This window comes from Triturus cristatus, chromosome 4_2 (genome assembly GCF_964204655.1).
Source record: "Triturus cristatus chromosome 4_2, aTriCri1.1, whole genome shotgun sequence".
Classification (NCBI taxonomy): domain Eukaryota; kingdom Metazoa; phylum Chordata; class Amphibia; order Caudata; family Salamandridae; genus Triturus; species Triturus cristatus.
The window spans coordinates 59,532,088-59,552,029 of NC_140586.1; the positions used below are offsets into that span (position 1 = coordinate 59,532,088).

The window sequence follows — 19,942 nt, forward strand, 5'->3', positions numbered from 1 at the left end:
TGGTGTTTTGGTCTACCAAGGACTCCACCCCTGGTGCACAGCGTGAAAGACTGTTACAGGGTTAACAAACGTTACCCCATGCACATGAAGTCAGGCCAGTGGGCTAATGTCAGGTGCTACATTGTGCGTTTTGTAACACTTTTGTTATCTTAACCAGCTTGCCCAATAAGCTTTCTACTTATGTACATAATACCCCCTCTTTGAAAACGCATTAAGAACCTGTCACGGGCAAATTTTCTCCTTGCGTTACACTTCATGTATCCTATCCAGCACTCGCGCATAAAGTTATTGTTTAAAAACATGACACTAGCCATTAGGGTTAGCGTTCTACTCTTTTTCGAGCAATAGCCCAACGAATGACCAGACGCGTACATGCGTACGCGATGGCATCACTGTCCTGCGACAGGAAGGACTTGCGGGCTGATCCTGCACTCACCGGCTGCTGTACAGTTAGTACTCAAACTCACCCGCCCCGGATGCCTCTATCCTCGGGGTCCTGGAACACGGGTATCACCAGGTGCCATACGGGCATCTGGCTTTGGCGTAGTAAGTAAGGGGGAGAATCTCTGCAACTCTAAGGTAATGAAGCCTTTTTTGACGCAATGGTAACTACTGAGTTCATTTCCTAGCGTGTGACTACAAGCCACCGCCCCCCGCTAGGATCCATGGTGTAAGATTCTTCTACACCTCGTGTAAGCCTTAACATCCTCCCTCAACAACCAAGCCTTGCGTTTTCGCATTGCTCTTTTAATAGTCATGTTCACCTCTTCTTTAGTCCTCAAAGATATAATAAATATTTGTTCCACATACCTGGCATTCGGAATTGAAATGCAAGTATTAGTGCATGGTGGCACATTGATCCGGCATATTGTGACCGATCACAGGGGCAATATTTAGTCCACCTGTCATACCATTGCGTGATTAAGTGCTAAAACACACGCACTTTACCACTACCACCATAGGTTTAAGAGCTAAACTTATGGATACATCTTGATGAGCACGCATGGCAGCGTGAACGATGGCACCCACACTATATTATCGCACATCTGAGCAAAACCTTCAATGTGGCATGTCTGTCTTTACTTGTGTTTTGTCTTACAGAATTGTCTGATTTCTCAAACTTTGCTGAAGACCCACACTCACCGTAAGTTTTGCGGTATTTTAGTGTCACAGGTGAGGGTGCGCCTAAGCGTGTGCATACCCCGTGACTCTCTGGTCCTGAAGAAAGCCTCGCTACTCGTAAACGGAGGCTGAAATATGTAGACCGGTAATTGCACTTTCACATTAGGATGTGACTGGCCATTTGTAACCAGTTTTTACATTCACTTTCACTACCTTTTAACCTTGCCTTACTTCTCCACCAATAAATTTAGTTGGGATAAGTAAAGACAATTTTAACCTTTCACTTTCACTGATTGCACTTCACAAAAAACCCCGCTCTGCTGTAATCAGGGGTCGTAGCACACCCGAGAGGCATTCGGCCCCTCGGTGGGATCCCAATGATGAAGCATGTCACCAACTAGGTTGGCGAGTGAGTTGATCTTAATAGCAGGCGTGACTCCATGTGCAAACGCTCTTAGTTGGGAATCACTCTTCTGTTGATTGTTAAATTATGTGCTACTAGGGGACCAAGAGTGGCTCCATAAGTATTCCCTTTCTCTCCTGTTGATTTGATTTATTTAATGTCAGCATGACAATGGGCTGCTCCGACTGTCACAGCATGAGGTATGCCGGCTTCCCTCCAGGTGTGACAGAGTCTGCAAGGCACTGTTGATGGGAAGCCATTAGCACTTACTTTTCAGACAACTGCAGCACAGGGGAGGACTGGAGCATAGTGTAGTGGGGGTTGGTGAGGACCAGCGAGGGAGCTCCTCAGTTGATTTTTGTCCTCCTCTACTCCATGCAAGCGGCGGAGATAAATCAGTCTCTGCTCTTCACCTTTGTCTGCCAGATAACAATTACTGCAGTCAACAAGGACAGGTGGTGGCCTTTGAAACTGGGAAACCAGGTTCAGTACCAGCGTCAGTTTGGCATCCTGTAATTCTGGGCAAATCACTTAATTTACATGAACCTTAAAAAAATGACCCTCGGTAATGTTATCTGGTGCCCACATAAAGCGCTCCAATGCCTCTGGGCCTAGCTTATGCTATATAAAACTGCATGTAAGAAAAGTGACACTATTTTTGGTTTCTTTTTGCATTTACACACTAGCATCATTCCCTTTCTCAGAATGTCCATGTGACTGCAAGTGAAACAACAAACACAGATGCACTTTTCACCAGTCTGAACATTGGAGGGCCTCTCTTAAGTACTGCAAAAAATAAAATGAAAATTATAAAAAAAAGTGAGTGTAAAAGGCAGTTTAGATCTGTGCCATATCATGTTTCACAGTGAACAATAATCAAAACATCTACAACAAACGTATGGATACAAAAAAAAAATTTAAGCGATTTCCTAGTATTTTTGACATTTCTGTGCTTCTAAAGTAAATTGTTTTCATTGGAATGTTAATTTCCAATTGAAGTACGGGCCCTATAAATTTTAAAATACTTTCATGACCCCAAACGTTTGTCATCATTTAGCTCCATTATCCTAATCAAGCAGTGTATTGTAAAAGGTTGCAATCTGCGAAGGGTGGGGCCCTTTTTTTTGGCTGCCTGGGCCGCATTGTAGTCTCAATCCAACCCTGCTCCAACCTTACCGGGGTGCAGAGCAAGGCATCTCGATAGGACCCAAAGAGCAACGCCTGAGCCCTGAGGAAGGCCCGGGCAACCCCATCCCCGGTCACAGCAGACTGCTTCTTCAGCCTCAGCTTCAGCAAGGACACCTGAGGAGAGGAAGAGAGAGGACAGAATGAACCAACTGAAAGTAGAGGAGACCAGTGACTGCAAATGAGAGACATTCCAAGACATCCGAGGGGAGACTGAGAAAGAGCAAGAGAGACAGATTGAGTGGGAGGGGGGGGGGGGGGGGAGGCAAAATGCACCAACTGAGTATACAGTTTACCAGGGACAACCAAGGAAATATTCCACGACTACTGCGGGGGGAGACATAGGTTGAAAGATGAAATAATGCACCAGCCGAGAGTGCAAGATATCAGGTACAGCACAGGGGAGACATTCCAAAACACCTGAGGAGACAGAATGGATTGCACCAATTGAATGTACAATATACCTGAGACAACCAAGAGAAACAATTTAGAGACTCCTAAGAAGAGAGAGGACTGCACCAACTGAAATTAAAAGAAATGAGGAACAGGGTCAGCCAATGGGCACATTCAAGACACTTTAGGGTGGGGGGGGGAGAGGATTGAAGAGAAAGAACAAGGATTGTCAAGGAGTGAGAGCACATGGGTTGGGGCAGAGAGCCAAGTAGAGACAGTTCAAGACATCTGATGGGACAGAGTGGCCTGTTTCAGCGGAGTGGACAGGGACAGCAGAGAAGAGAGAGTTCATGGATACAGGGAGAGAGTCCAAGGCACTTGATGGGTGAGGAAGAGTTGGGTGGACTGACAATAAAAGACAGGGAGGGGCAGTCAGGAGGGGGCAATGCATGGGCTGAGAGACAGGGAAAGTGAGCTCATGGCCAAGAGATAGCCAAAGCACATTCCATGACACCTGGAGGAGAGAGAAAGGAGACTGCACTCAGAGTGGCATACACAGAACCAGCAGATAGGAGAGAGACAGCCAAGGAGAGACAGCACATGGGCTGAAACACTAGCAAGGGTAGAGAGTGCCCGGCTGTGAGGGGTATGTCAGGTCTGATGGCTTAGTAGACTAATGCATCCACTGTAGAGGCCTGTGCTCGACCTCCTGGTCACAGGTTTAAATCCTGGTTGTTCCACTCTCCCTCTCATCCTTCTGAAGTTGATAAAATGAGTACCGTTGGGTAGGGGGAAAAACTGTTATTCAGTGCCAAGATACCCTTATGTAATCGTGCGCTTTACAAATACACTTTATGTTAGAAGGCAAACCTTCCAAGACATATGAGAGAGAGAAATAGATAAAGGACTACACTGATAGCACCGAATTAGGAAACAGCAGGACAGGAGATGGCCAAGGAGAGATTGCACAGCCCTGACAAGAGATAGGGGGAGGAGAGCAGCGTAACCTTTTATGTAAATGAAAGCACACAATTCTGGACCAGCTGAGTAAGAAGTCAACATGGAGAAACATTATATAGGACTAAGATTAACCACAGGGAACTCGAGGGGTTTGAGGTGACGTATCACAGGAATTGAGTGAGCTCTCCATGCATGTGAGACAGCAAAGAATAACAGCCAGGCAGAAACATCACAAGAACTGAAAGCGACATTGAGGGACGAAACAGCCAAGAAGAAGAGAACCAAGGACAGCGAGAACTCAGAGGCCATAAGGAAGAGGCAGTCCCATGAGTGAGCGAGAGAGAGAGAGGTAGAAAACTGATAGAAGAGTGAGTGCACAAGGTGCCAGAAAGAGCCAAGAAGAGGTCCCCTAGATGAAGAAGACACCAAGAGCCTCCCAGGGTTTGACTCCTAAGCAGGGGTCTCAGCGAGTGCTCACCACATCCGCAGGCAGGCTCTCCAGGTCTTGGAATGGCGTCTCCAGAGTGTTTGAATCTACATTGAGCACCACCACATCCTCCAGGGGTCTTTGCCTTACATGCTGCAGAACAGGAAACAAGATGGTAGAGCGACCTAGGCAGTACTACAAGCCTGCATGTGTACACGTGTAAAGCACAATAAATCCTGCTTCCATAATGCAAAGAAGGTGCAAAACCACACAGTATTACACACCTGGACAGGTGGAGGAATACCTTTCTCTTTCTGTTGCTATGTCTCCTCAATTACAGGATTGACAGGACCATTGGGGTTTCTGTGTGTTGTTAAAAAAGCAGGTACCTCAGTTATACATTAAGTGCTGAAAAGAGGACTTGCATAGCTTCAGGCCCTGTAGTCACAGGGATCTACCCCTGTGTTCTGATCCTCTCAAATTTGATTGGCCGCATTCATAGTATTGGCTGAGTGCAGGTTCCTGGAAGGGAGGTACAGTATGCCAACTTACGTATGCATGCCAGACCCTGCTCCCAACACACTCAATGGGCCTGAATGCAGGTTGAATGGTACTGGGGTAATGGTGAAAATCACATGTTGTTATACTGTTACTGTGCAGTAAACCTGCACCAGTACCATGCAATTATGAGTCAAACCCCACATAGGAGGTATTATCATGTGGGACCAATTTGTCCGGTTGTAAACCCGCAATTAATTCCTAGTTCCATGGGCTTTTAACTCATACATTTATTTACCAATTGCTCTGAGGTGGTGGTCAGTGTATGTGGGGATCTGTGGGTGGAGTGGGGGAGAAGGAGGGATTGGGTAGGAATAGGCAAGGGAAGGGGAAGGTTTTTCCCTATAAAGAAAGGGAAGCAAGTGTCAGCCAAAGCCTCATGTGACTTTTCCATCTGGAATTACCATCTCCACATATGCACCTCTACAGGCGTAGATCGGCACAAGACACATGTCTGCATCTTTGTACACAAACATAAACAAGACATCTGTGCGGCTCCGCAAGTACACACCTATGAGTACCTGAACGACACTAGTGAGGATCGGTAAGTGCACCCCTCCATGAGGCACCTGTAAGACTCCTGTGCAGCTCTGTGTGCAGAAACCTCCCCAAGATGCCACAGGAACTCTATGGCAGCAGAATGAGGCGAAGGATGAACATTGTCCAGACTTACCTCCATCAAGCTGCTGTGGACTCCAATGAGGTACGGCATCGGAGCACTAGGGCAGAGAGAGGAGGAGAGTGAGGAAGAACTGAATGGAAAAAACATACCCTCACAACAGTGTTGAGCTGGAGCTTCAAAAGTATCTCCTTTAATTCACACATTGCATCTGCGAGAGGGCACCATGCCTTGGGTGTGGTGTGTTATTGGGGTGTCTGCCTTTGCTCTCTAGTTCTTGAAACAAGGCGGGCAGGGCCACTTTATCAGCTTGGCATAACAGGTACACATTAATCCTATCAACATCTCAGTTGATACAATGTTCAGTGACTCAGAGGAAATGACATTTTGACATTCGGGTGCTCCCACTCCCCTAGCAGCAAGGCTGTTTTGATGCCATTTGTTTTTCTTTCTGGTGGCTTCTTACACCCTATAGTGCTGCCTAAAGTTGCCCTACCTGATGCTAAGACATTACCTCCTTTTGTCGTGAGCCTTTGTCAGAGGTCACCACCTAACACTGGTTTCCAGAAAGAACAATGATGAAAATGATGGGAAGGAAGACGGTCTCTGCTATGCTCTTATATATCTATCTTAGAAACAGAGGGCTTGAATTTAATTAGTCAATGCACACTTTCTGATAGAGTTTTTAGGAAGGTTATCGTTTCTCTTTCAAACCCATCCATGTTAAAAAACATACAAGCCCATACAAAACAAGCAGAGACAAAGCCAATAAGTTTGACTTGCATTTTGAGTCCTCAAAAAGCTGCTGAGTAAACAAACAATTGGTTTATGCATTCCACACATCTATGAAATAAAGAATTTAAGATGTGATTATTTAGAGAACTTTTGAGATGCAAAATAGTTTCCCCTGCATTGAAATGGAAGCGCTCCATAATAGGCAGACTGATTTATCAAAGAGCCAATAGAATGGGTTGAGAGACCATTACTCATCGTGTGGAGACAAAATCCACTCTACGTGTATTTCTAAAGAATGGGTAACAATATGTCAGTCAGACAGTTGCTCTGGCATGCCAGACCTAAAACTTTGGTCTTTTTAGCCGAATAGTTCAAACAAACTTCATTTTGTATGGGCCTGGTTGAGCATCGCAGAGATCTCTCCGTAAACCTGATTATCTCAGTAAATCCTCTCCTTTCCTACATGTTTGACACCTCAGATATTAGCAGCCTCCATCCACAGAGGTGGAGTGAGCATTTGAAACAGGTCTGGCTTTAGCTCTGGTGCCACCCAGTGCGACACTGTTTGCTGGCACCCCCCAATGACCACCTTCTTCATGGATTCCCTCATTACCACCCTTTAACAGTGCCCCTCAAGACTCCAAAACCACTCTCTCTCAGATGCATTCAATTAGTTTTAGAGCACCACTCATACCAGTGTAGGGTCAGAGCACTTTACATAACATACATGTTACACAAAGACAATCAATCATACATGTGTAAATCAGTGTATAAGAAATGTTACGTAAGACAGAGGACTACAAGGTGTAAGAGTCACGTCATCCATACTGGTAGACAGTATAGTTTAAAAGTGCTTGGTCTGGAGAAGCCTAAACTCAGAATTTTAAACGTAACACCATGGTTGGGGGTTGTCTCTATAAATAAGAATTGATTTCTACTCAAATTAAGCCTTTTTGCGACATTAGGATAATGAAAGTAAATCATAACACTTTGATCTATACCTTGCAGTTTGCATGCAGCTCTTTGATGACAGTTGATAGTTCACTGCTCTATATTAGGATTTTAACTTAAAAGCTGCAAGTAACAAAAGGATCTCTCTAACCTCATGCGCTGCCTTATGACGAGTCAAAACTTCCACTAGACAAAACTCCGATCTCTTTCCAGGAAGAACATTAATCGTTGGAGTTATTGTGACATTTTTATTGCTGCCTCCAAATTGCTGGAGGCCAGGAACGCGGCAGCAGGTACTTTTAAAACCATAATATACTTGGAAACAGGACGACCCGACCCGAAGTCAGCACCTGGTGCGGTGGCACTGGTCTCACCGCCCTAGAGCCGGCCCTAAAGGTAGATTTGAGTCAAGGAAAATGCGTTTTGATTCACAGCCATTGACTTTGAGAAAGTGCGGGGTTGTCCAAGTTTGGCCAGAAACCTGGTGACTTTGCAGGGTTTATGGTTAGTTTTGTTTGCTGCTGATTACAGGTAGATCTGGGTGTCATGGACGCGGGACCGTTCAAACTGATTTTGGGTGCAGGTGACCATGAGAAAGGTTAGTTGTAAGTGGTGACTCGTGGAGTCTTTGGTGTGCTTAGGAAATGACTTGGCATAAGTAAGACAGCAAGCATCAGAGTTTATGCTGCTATGAGCAGCTGGAAATGAAGTAGTTGAAGCAGAGAAAGAGGAGTTTGAGACCGAAGACAAAGATACCCAGCTACTGAGAGAAACACTATCAGGTTAAAAGGCACATTGACAAATACATACACACATTCAACAATAAACAGAGAAAATAACAAAAAAATACACAACATACAATTAAAACTACCTACCAGGCATGGTACACACGTGCCAAGCCACAGTGAAACATGTAAACAACTATTTGCTCAAGTACACAATGACATGCACACAATACACACTTACACAATAAATAAGCACAACCGTATGTGTCCACATATACAAATAAACACATATGTGGTACATAACAAGGCAGAATGAAACATAAAAGGATTTTTACGTACATGACACAAAAATACACGCACTTCTCACACAGAAACAAATCGCGCGCACGTTATGCGTATACACTCTATCACACACTTGCGCAAGGGCACCCGCAGCCAGGTGGGCTGTCTTACCAGCAGTAGTCCAGCAGGTGTGGAGGCAGGATGGGGATGTAGATGTTCTGCCAGTACATGGGGTAGAGCATCGCGGTGGAGGCGTGGACGCAGGCTGTCAACTGTGAAACAAAGGTACAGAGATCAGTGCTCCCATGGACTGAGGGAGATGCAGAGCTTCAGAGGACCAAGAGACGAGGCGAGGAGACACCAGCTTTGCCACCACACATAGCCAAGCCTTCCCAGACAGGAATACAAGAAACACAGCTGTAGATCCTGCCAGAGACTCAGAAGGAGCCACCACCAATCTAGACCATGCACATGATTATTCCAAGGGGCACTCAGAGAACCTCTAAAACCCTGAGAATCCTGGGCCTGATGCTCCCAGAACTCATGGTAGTACTAGCATCAAAATCTTTCAATAGCGATGTGGGGAGACATCAAGGCCTGAGAAAATACACGAAACACAACCGTTGCAGGGGTAATCACAGAACCTGAGGAAACAGCTGTAATCATATGAGACACCATTGCTCAATTTGTAAAAGAATGAGTGCCGGTGCACAAAGCCCTGCTCAGAAACCCGCAGTCAGTGCAATTAAATGTGGGTGCGCCAAATATATAGTCTTGAATTCACCTCAAGCCTCTTTAAACCGCTACAAGACACTCCCTGCACCTTTATCTCGCTTTTGCAGGTTCCTGCTTTCTCCTTCTATGACAGTTTTCCCCCCTTTCTCTTCCTCCGTTTTTCTCTTTTGCTTGTTTTTCTCTCTCTTGCTCTGGGTAAATGTCTGATGCAGAAAAATAAGTGCCAGTCCCCCCAAAAAGTGCTGGTGGCCCCCACTGGCAAACAACGGGTCAAATTGAGCACTGTGAGGGACCCAGGAGGTGACAAGAATGCTCCAGACAACAAACACAGCTCAACTGTTCCATGAACACTCAGAGCTTCAGAAAACAGAAACCCCACCCATGCCTGGGAGACCTCAGACCTCCAGGAAACACAGATGTCAGGTCCACCACTAGCCCTACCCTGCGGCTCTAGATAACCTTTACAGCTCAATGTATGTAGGTACCACTAGACAGAAACCAGGGATGAAGACGGCAGATGTTCAACACTGTCAGGTGGAGTTAACACTATATAAAGCAATAAACAAATAAGTAAATATAATAAAGAAATCCTGAAGTGAAGACCTAGTGTGGCTTGCAGAACACCAGGCAACACAGAGTTCAATCCTACCAAGGAATATCAAGGGGGAGACTATGGAGCTCTGTGCAACAGAGTTCAGTACTCCCTGGAGGAACCGTAGAGAACATGTTTTCAAAGACACCAAGAGAGACCCCAAAGTTCCAGTAAACAGAAGCAGCTAAAAACCGGAATATGGATAATTGCAGGTAAGTAAACAATTAAATAAATAAAACGAATTTCATCGCATTTTGCGATGCAGCACGCGCTACGAAATTTGTTTTATTTATTTAATTGTTTACTTACCTGCAATTATCCATATTCCGGTTTTTAGAACCCCCCACCATGCCCCTCCCCCGCCCCGCCTTACCGCCCCACAGAACTCCCTCCACGGGCCGAGGCTGCAGGTGCGGCTCCTCCACTAGGGCGGAGGAGCTTCGCCCCATTGCTTTCTCGCAGTGCGAGAAGACGAAACATACAATGGTAATGACTACCATTTTATGTTTCTGCTTCTCGCACTGCGAGAAAGCATAAGGGTTTGGTTGGGGGTGGGCGGGTCTGCTCTAGGGCAGGGGAGGGCGCTGACTGTTTGGTCGGTCATCTATGGCCGCCCAAACCAGTTATGCGCACTCTATATGTTATGCCACATAAATTGGTCCTCACCTGCCTCATATTTCCAGTGGCCCTATCTATGGCACATATAAGAATAGGGGACCCAAGCCTGGAATGCAGCGTTGTAGGGTTTGTGCTTAGAGAGGGTCAGGTGCCATTCATCACGTGAGGAGTTTAAAAGTTGCACGGGTGGTATGTGACCCCCTCATGTCAGTGGTGTGTGATGTTTCAGAGGTCCCTGTGTTCAAAGTGTCGTCGATAACAAGCCAAGACGTTTGCTGCAAAGACCTGTGTGTAAATGCAGCAGTTGAACTGAAAAACAGAACGTTTTCTAAGTAACACAAATGATGGCTGCCCGAGGGAGGCCTTCTTCCCTTCAAAGGGGTTTGTTTGCAAGCTGTTATCTCCCTCCGCTCTCACATTACGCTGATGTGTTCTTTGCCGAGTTCGCTAATTAACCCCGGCTGTTGAAACACTCACAGAAGCATTAACCGTTAACCGTTTTGAAAAAAAACAAGTCGATTTTTGAATATCTGAAACATCAGTTTTATGCTCTTCATTTTTGGGGAATGAACCCTACTAGTGCTTTCATGTTTGCTAAGGATGTATGGACGTGTTTTACTGCCTGCATATATGTGTGCTGTGTGTGCACATTTCCTTATGTGCTGTGCCTCTGTGCTGTGAAAAAAATTCACGCTCATTGGCCTGTGTAGGGCCAGAGTTTACTGCTCAGTGAACCACAACTGTGGGGCAGATTTACAAGCCACTTGCGAGACATTTACGCCACCGTTGCGTCACTTCTGTGACGCAGCGGCGGCGTAAACCATGCGCCATGTTGCGCCTTATTTACCACGTGACGCATCTAGGGAGATGCGTCACGTTGTAAAGCCCTGCGCTACATTGAACCTGCGTCAGGTTTAATGTATGCAGGGTGGGCGTTCCGTCGGAAAAAGCCTCGGAAAAGAGACGCAGTGAAATCTACAAGATTTCACTGAGTCACTTTTCCGACGCTGCTGCATCAAAACCCTGCGCCTGCTTGAAGCAGGCGTAAGGCATGACGCAGCATGTTCGGTATGGGCAGCCCCTGAGCCTTGCTGGAGTTGCGTCGTGCTTGCGACACGACTCCAGCAATGCTCCGCCCCTATGCCATCAGATGCGTCATGCATCTGTTTATCCTTGCGCCATGATGCGCTGCATTGTAAATGCGGCGCATCTGTGGTGGCGCAAGGGTAAACATTGCTGTTTTGCAGGGATGCGCCAGGAAACATAAATCTGCCCCTGTGTGTGTTAGGCTTAGTGCAGCAGCTGTCTGGAGGTGGAACCACTCCTAGGGGGTGGGCGTGGTGCATGTACCGCACGTGGACCTGTGTCTGTGTGTGTGACAATATGGCTAGGCACATGGGCATTGCCTTTTGCTTTGGCGTTGGAGAAGAGATAATCGTGACCTCCCTGTACATGAAACCCAGGCAGCCATTGACGCCGGGAGCACAGTGACAGAACATATTGATGTGCACCCCTTTGCATGCTTATTGTGTGATTGCTGCAGCATGTCGTTAGCATGATCCCACCAGGGGAGACACCTTTCTGTGTGGAGGCATGTGGGGCGGGTGTAGACATTAGTTTGATAATGCAGCTTGTAAAAGGTATTCTTTTCTGGGATTGCACATGCCTCAGACATAGGCAAGCATGTTAGCATGTTAAGAGCAGGGGCTATTCTTTCAGAAGTAGAAGTCTGTAAAATGTGGATGTGTTAGCAAGTTCATCCTGTGCAACCATGCACCCTTCTTTCTTCTGCACATATGTTAATACTTATAATATGTTCGTGTGTTTGCATGTTATGGCCCCATGACCATAGGCTACCCCTTAATGTGTGCATTTGCCCATTCAAATAAAAAGTGAACGCTCCAGCATGGTAATGCATGCGTCCATCCTTCTGGTATGGCCGAATAAATGAATGGATGTGTAACGTGTGCATGTTTCAACATCCTAATGCAGAACCAACATGGAAGCCCACCCCTTTGATGTCATGAACATGCCCTGGACATATGGCGATGAAATGGGAGAGATGTGTGTGTTCAAGTGTACATGCATGTATGCATAATTGGCATGTTGATGTCATGGAAGCCGGAGCATGATTTACTCCTGAGGTGTACATGCATGTGTTTTGGGAGCAGGTTTTAGCATGTTCCCGCCATGTGAGCCTGAAGGTTTTCTTACTGTGTCAATCTATAGATGCCTGGCATGGAGATGTGTGTGTTAGCATGGTCAAGCGTGCCAAGGCCCTCACCGTGCTGAGCTTGCTGGACGTGATCAGGATGCGTCTCTCATGCAGGATGCTGGCGTAGAGCTGCAGCATATTATTCACGTCCACGGCCAGGACAAACTCTGTTAAATTCCTCTGCCAAGGAAAGAAACCAGGAGAAGAATTAGACCTACTGTGAGCCAGGTCAAGCTCCTAACCTGCACCCTTCCCACCCAGGGTGTAAAGGGCCCTCAATTTAGCTCCAGGCACACACCTCAAAACTGTGACACCCCTAATCTGACAACCACGGTTCTGGTGTGAGTGCTCCATACCTTAGAATGTGATTCTAAGCAGGAATAACGCATTTTCACTCATACTGTTTCAGTGCCCACTAATCTGGGGACAGACCACAAGTTCCTCCACTCTGTGATATGTGGCGCCAACCAAGCTAGGGGCCTGGGATGACTTTTAGTTCTAGGTCAGCGTTAGAAGGTTGCCCACCAATCCAGGTGTAAGGAACCACTCCTCCCACCCACAATATGTGGAGTCCACCAATCCCGAGACACAGAAAGGAGTTCATGAGGCTGCACCTCTCCAAAAACTCCCATTCTCCGGAACATGGAGCTTCAGAGGGCAGTTGGTGTCCTCACTGAAACTGGCAGATATAATGAGTCATATCTTGTTTTACCTATCCTTTCATGATATATATGTATCTTACATCCTCAGCAGAGTTACATGGTTTAGTTTCCATATGCTTGGTGATTGCATTGTGTCCCTCCCCTAGCATGATTAGATTGTTGGTACATGTATTTATGTTCTTAAAATGATTCAAGATGTCATTTGTATTTGTGACTGCAATGGTTTAATACTATTTTAATTGTAGATATATTTATGTTTTATTCCTTGTATACTTTGATGGTTTTTTCACAAATGACCGAATAAAGTTCTTATGATGATGATGATGAGTCATATCCTTCTTCTACCCTCACCCGACCTGAGCCAATGTGTTATATCCCTCATCTTCCCTCCTTCCCTCAAACCACCTGAGATCATGTGTTATATCCCTCCTTTTTCCTCCATCACTTAAAATACCTGAGACGGAGTTATAGCCCTCCTCTTCCTTCATTTACTCAAACGACCTGAGGCCATGAGTCATATCCCTCCTCTTCCCTCTTTCCCTCCCACTAAGATAAAGAGTTTTATCCTTTCTCTTCCCTCAAACCACTGAGTCAGTGAGTTAGATCCCTCATCTTCCCTCCTTCCCTCAAACTACCTGAGGACATGAGTTATATCCTTCCTTTCCCCTTCTTCCCTTAAACTGCATGAGACAATGAGTATATCCCTCTTCTTTCCTCCTTCCCTCACACTAAGATAATGGGTTATATCCCTCCTCTTCTCTCCTCCCCTCAGATTACCGGAGATCATGAGTTATATCCCTCCTAACCCTCAAACTACCAGAGATCATGAGCTATATCCTCCTCTTCTCTCAAACTACCTGAGACAATGAGTAGATCCTCTTCCCCCTGTTTCACACACTAAGATAATGAGTTTTATCCTTTCTCTTCCCTCAAACCACTGAGTCAGTGAGTTAGATCCCTCATCTTCCCTCCTTCCCTCAAACTACCTGAGGACATGAGTTATATCCCTACTTTCCCCTTCTTCCCTTAAACTGCCTGAGACAATGAGTATATCCCTCTTCTTTCCTCCTTCCCTCACACTAAGATAATGGGTTATATCCCTCCTCTTCTCTCCTCCCCTCAGATTACCGGAGATCATGAGTTATATCCCTCCTAACCCTCAAACTACCAGAGATCATGAGCTATATCCTCCTCTTCTCTCAAACTACCTGAGACAATGAGTAGATCCTCTTCCCTCTGTTTCACACACTAAGATAATGAGTTTTATCCTTTCTCTTCCCTCAAACCACTGAGTCAGTGAGTTAGATCCCTCATCTTCCCTCAAACTACCTGAGGACATGAGTTATATCCCTCCTTTCCCCTTCTTCCCTTAAACTGCCTGAGACAATGAGTATATCCCTCTTCTTTCCTCCTTCCCTCACACTAAGATAATGAGTTATATCCCTCCTCTTCTCTCCTCCCCTCAGATTACCGGAGATCATGAGTTATATCCCTCCTAACCCTCAAACTACCAGAGATCATGAGCTATATCCTCCTCTTCCCTCAAACTACCTGAGACAATGAGTAGATCCTCTTCCCTCTTTTTCACACACTAAGATAATGAGTTTTATCCTTTCTCTTCCCTCAAACTACCTCAGACAATGAGTAGATCCCTCCTCTTCCCTCCTCCCCTCACTCCTTCTGCAGCAGATCCAACCCAGTGATTGAAGGTTGAGGGTCACTTACGCTCTCCGGGATCGTGGGGAGGCCTCCGCTGTCCGGTGCTATAAAGTAGGAGAGCTGAAAAAGTGGCATTTGAGAGTTAAAATTCTGGAGGACAGTGAACAATGCTGCCAGGAGATATCCAGTTGCAGAATAAAGAACCAAACTGGAACTAAAACACTGAAGTGGGTTAAATTTCACAAGCTGAATCAAAGCAAAAATACAGAGACAGGCCGCTAGCTGAGCTCGAGGGGTTAACAATGTGCTCTGATAGCCTTAAAATTCGTACAAGCCAATCACTGAAGCGTTAATGGTGCGCGATGTAGTCTCTGAAAGATTAATATTGCAGCATGTTGTCGCTGAAGTATCAATATTGCGTAGTGCTGCCCACCAAGGGTTAATTATGCGGCATCCATAATATGAGTTGACAGCAGGGTTAATAATGTACTTTGCCGCTCTAAAGGTTTAATTCTGGGACCTTCTGCTCCCAGTGGATTTAAAATATGCTAAAGATTCCTCAACATTATGCTAATGTTCTCAACTGTCCCAGAAGTTATTCTTAAACCCACAAATAATGGTAAAGCCATCAAGAGCAGTGCATTTGTAATCCACTGGTTGCACCACCGCGGTCCCGGTAGTTTTCCATGCATGTGTTTGCTTTTATTTAGACAGGGCATGGCGCACATTTTGGAAGAGCATTTTGCCTTGTTGCACTGTGCTTGGCCCTTGCATTGAACCCTGCCCTGATGCTATCAGCAGGGATGTAGGGTGAATGTCATACACATTAACATATTAATTTACATTTATCAATATGACTAATATTTCTGATTGTGTTGTTGTGTTTTTTTGTTAGCATAGAGACAAAAAGCAAGAGTTGTTGTCCCTTCCTGCTTATAAGTCTACCATGTCTCTACTTTAATTAACATTGTTTTTCAGATTTTTTAAAAATATGTTTGTGTTTTCGTTGCTAACCTTTAGACGTGCTAAAGTCCCGTGGCAGTATAGCACGCATACTTTGTTGTTCCTGTGTTAAACACATTCTTTGAAAACGAAATCATAAATTATGCAGGGGGGTTAGGGTTTGACTTAACTGGACACTTATCTTTTTATCTGTTTTTAGCCCTTGGTGGATTCTTATCAGAATGGATTCCTGATTGTATTAGCTTTATGTAAGGTTTGCAGGATATACATAGTTACATATATACATCGAAATGCAAATCTTGCACACAGGCAGTGATTACCTTTCCCAGATCTCGCCCTCCTAGATATTCGCTTCACATCCCTGACCTTATAGATTTTCTAGGGCCATGTTTAAGTCTGATGGTGTCGATACAATCTATTCTCAGCCTGGGATATAAAGGAGGTGGGTGGAATAGGTGTGGCTACTTATTGAAAGGGTGTCAATGTGAGCTTTAAGGACGGATGGGAAAAGAGTAGCTCCTTATTTGTTGCTGGTTAGATTATACCATTATAGTAGAATGAAAAAATTGTTAAAAAACACAAATCATGCAGAATTGTTCCAAAATAGATTTTGTTGGCACCAGAACCTTTCATTTGACGTATATACATGTTTACTTTTTTATTTTACCCCTCCATGTTTTTTTTAAATCAGAATAGATCCGTCAAGGCATCTTGACAACACATTTTGTTATAGTAACGGGGGGGGGGTCAAAATAACATGGAGACTGTTCTAATGTGGCATAAAAAGAAGTATACAAATAATTATTATATGGTAGATTAAGATTATTATAAACCAAAGAGTTTAGCTCAGCTGTGCCATCCACTATGCACACACTTAAAAATTGAACTATTTTTTCAAATTGTGTTTTTGGCCCCCGTTAATTATATAAAAAATGTGTATTAGAACAATCATAACCAGACCTTGCTGATTGAAGCCAAAACTAGGTGTTTCATGATAGTCACCTGTGTATTATGATATTTCTCTGCAGTCCATTCACTTAAAAAAAAAAAAATCCACCATGATACTTTAAAATGTCCTCAACTCAAATGAAGATTTTTTTTTACTGGGAAAATATTTGTATGATATACAATCAATTGCCCACATGAATGGGAAGCTGTGCATTTGGTACAGCCACTCTTCCGCAGGTATTGTCATTGTGATGCTTCTAGTTTTTAGCAGGTATTAGTGTTTGACAGGATTTACCCTTTTAACATTGAATGCAAATTTTGCTATTTTGGGTCATTTGTGGATTTAACCCTTGGGTGACATCCCAATATCACCCACAACAGCCTATAGAATTAGATACATTCGTATTGCAAATGTCCGGCAAGTGAAGTGTTTGAGAGAATTAGTGAGCAATGGATTTAGGGGGTCTTTTAAGGAATGGCTGCCCGGTCGGTCTGCCAGGTCAGCAGCTATGGTTGGTCTCCCCTTACCTTTGGCCGCCCGCCTGATTGAGAGATCCCCCTACCTGCTTGGAAGGATGTCTCAAGCCCTATTGGAATCGCTTGTGCAAGGGTTGAACTGAAAGGCTGAAAACATGGCCAAGCGGGTGCCACATTTATTGCGCTTGCTAGGAAACGTTTTTAGTTTCCTAATAACAACTTATCAAAGTGGGAGTTTCTTATTAAAACACAAAATACCAATGGACCTGGGGTGTACAGAGATTTCCCCCTGTGCAGTGTGGTGATTAAATGGTCCCCTGCCAAGGACAGCCATGCCTCACCGTCCTGGGCAGGGAAATGTGGTGATGGCCGTCCTATCCTAATGAGGCAAGAGTGACTATCACTGTAGTCCAGGGCTGGTGGCTGTCAGGTCAAGGTGTTACAAATGCAGAGCCAGCTGAGGCTCCCCGGATGGAAATTGGGTGGTTCCCTACCTCAAAATGGGGTGAGAGTGCTGCGGTTTTCATAGGCAAATCATCCAGCATTTTTTGCAGACACCCCATTTTTGCCAAACTCCAAATTACCCCTAGTTGTAAAAAAATAACATTTGCAAATAGTTAGAAACTTCCCTATTCCATTGAAATTGAGATTTTTGTATTTATTTGGTTTGAATTGGTTTGAATTTACACTCTAGTTCGAAATGTTTTACTTTGATTTCCTTCATTCTTAATCCTCACCTTAACCCTAATGCTAACTTTAATCCTATCACTATCCCTCACTCTCAGTCTATCTCTAACATTAATCCATTCTTTACAGTGGCGTAGCTAGGCCGCAAGTAAGAGCGGGATGGGAGGAGGCCGCCACCCCCAAAACTTGTGCCACTTGGGGCGGACTGCTCCCCCCTTGCTACGCCACTGATTCTATATCCCTAATTCTATCCTTAACTCTAGTTTTGATCCTTGCCTAACCTTTCTCACTGTTCGCTCACAAATTGCTTCTGAAACCAATTGGTTTGATCAACATGTTCTTTGAACCACATGAATACACATAGTTACTGATTAGCATTTTTCACTAAGTTTAGAAGAGATTTTTCCGATTGTGAGTGGTCTTTCTTCTCTTTCATCGTCAGCGCATGGATTAGCGTGGTGCTTAAAGTTTTCTCAATTTTGATAAACTGGCAATCAGTGGGTTGTTTGTTTCCATAATGCTACCCTTTCTACCAGAGAGATGCTCCCGGAATCGTTGCGGACGTCGATCCTGGTGACATTCCTGAAGCCTCACAGAGATCCCACACTCCCAGCATCCTACAGGCCGATAACGCTCTTAAATGCAGACTGCAAAATTTTAGGGAAAATCTTAGCGGATCGCCACAGTCAAATCCTTCCGGCATTAGTGCACCCTGACCAGTGTGGGTTTGTTCCTCGACGCAATACCTCACATAACTTACGTAGACTATTTCATATTCAAGACAGAGCAAAAGACCGAGTCCCACGAGCAGCGTGCCTGATTCTAGATCTAGAGAAAGCATTCGATACCTTACTGTGGTCCTATCTGTTTGCGGTCCTCCCGAGCATAAGCGTCGGCCCCACGCTCATGGCGTATACTCAGCTTCTATACAGAGACCTCATCTCCAGGGTACCTGTCGACAAACTCATATCAGCCCCATTCCCGGTGGCACGAGGGACCAGGCAGGGATGTCCCCTTTCCCCTCTCCTTTTCGCTCTAGCGATGGAACCCCTGGCCATATGATTGCGACGGGAGGGGAAGGCATGGGGGATTCCCATAGCAGATACAATCCACTGCGTGTCGCTATACGCAGATGATCTGCTGATCTATGTTCGTGACATTTCGGACGATCTCACTCCAATCTGGGCAACGTTACAAGAGTTCGGGGAGGCCTCGGGACTTAAAGTAAATTGGGGGAAATCGACGATCTTCCCTCTCAGCGCCCATCTGGCACCCCTAGAAATCACGGTGGACACCCAGACATTGACGTGGAATGCGACGGCCCCCAGATATCTGGGAGTGCGGCTGTACAACTCCCCCAGGGACCTCTACGAGGGCAACCATCGCAAAGCGCTAGCGAGCTTACGACCGGCGGTGGGCTTCTGGAAGACGCTACCATTGGCACCCATAGGGCGTGTAGCCATAGCAAAAATGATCATGGTCCCGAGAATGCTCTATTACTTCGCAAACCTCCCGATAATACCACCGCGTTCCTTTTTTCGGGAAATAGACGCGCTGCTAACAGCTCTGATCTGGGGCGGCGGTCGTCACAGAATAGCACTACGCACGTTATATCTGCCTACGAAAGGCGGAGGCCTGGGAGCCCCATCCTTCGAATCATATTTCCTCCCGGCACAACTCCAATGGCTGTCCCACTGGACAACAGAGAGGCACGTGGGAGAAATAATAACCGAGGATGGCAGAATACCCCTCCCTGCTATCAGACGAATGCTACTGCCAGGCACTAAACCGGCGCGCACACACCCGCTACAGGTCTCAGTAGCCCGCAGGTGTATGATGCGGGTGCACCGTATGTCGAAGGGACGACCATTATACTCTCCGCTGCTCCCCTTGGTGGGATTCCCCCGAAGAAGCGAATACTACACCGCGGGAGACCTTCGGATATGGACCGACCACGACGTAACAGAGATGGAGGCGCTGTTTCATGAAGGACAACTGAAGACCTATGCCCAGATGGTCGAGTGGT

General features: G+C 45.5%; 1 protein-coding gene across 5 annotated transcripts in view; it reads right to left on the minus strand.

Moving 5' to 3' along the window:
- Positions 1-19,942, minus strand: part of DENND1C (DENN domain containing 1C) — a 233,203-nt gene that overhangs the window by 90,352 nt on the left and 122,909 nt on the right. For all 5 annotated transcript variants that reach the window (XM_085600510.1, XM_085600509.1, XM_085600511.1 and 2 more), the window contains 6 exons: positions 14,908-14,961; positions 12,590-12,700; positions 8,532-8,632; positions 5,722-5,767; positions 4,542-4,643; positions 2,702-2,827 (listed from right to left, as the gene is read on the minus strand). In XM_085600510.1, the coding sequence (XP_085456636.1) occupies positions 2,702-2,827; positions 4,542-4,643; positions 5,722-5,767; positions 8,532-8,632; positions 12,590-12,700; positions 14,908-14,961 (540 nt within the window). The remainder of the gene's footprint in view (positions 1-2,701; positions 2,828-4,541; positions 4,644-5,721; positions 5,768-8,531; positions 8,633-12,589; positions 12,701-14,907; positions 14,962-19,942) is intronic.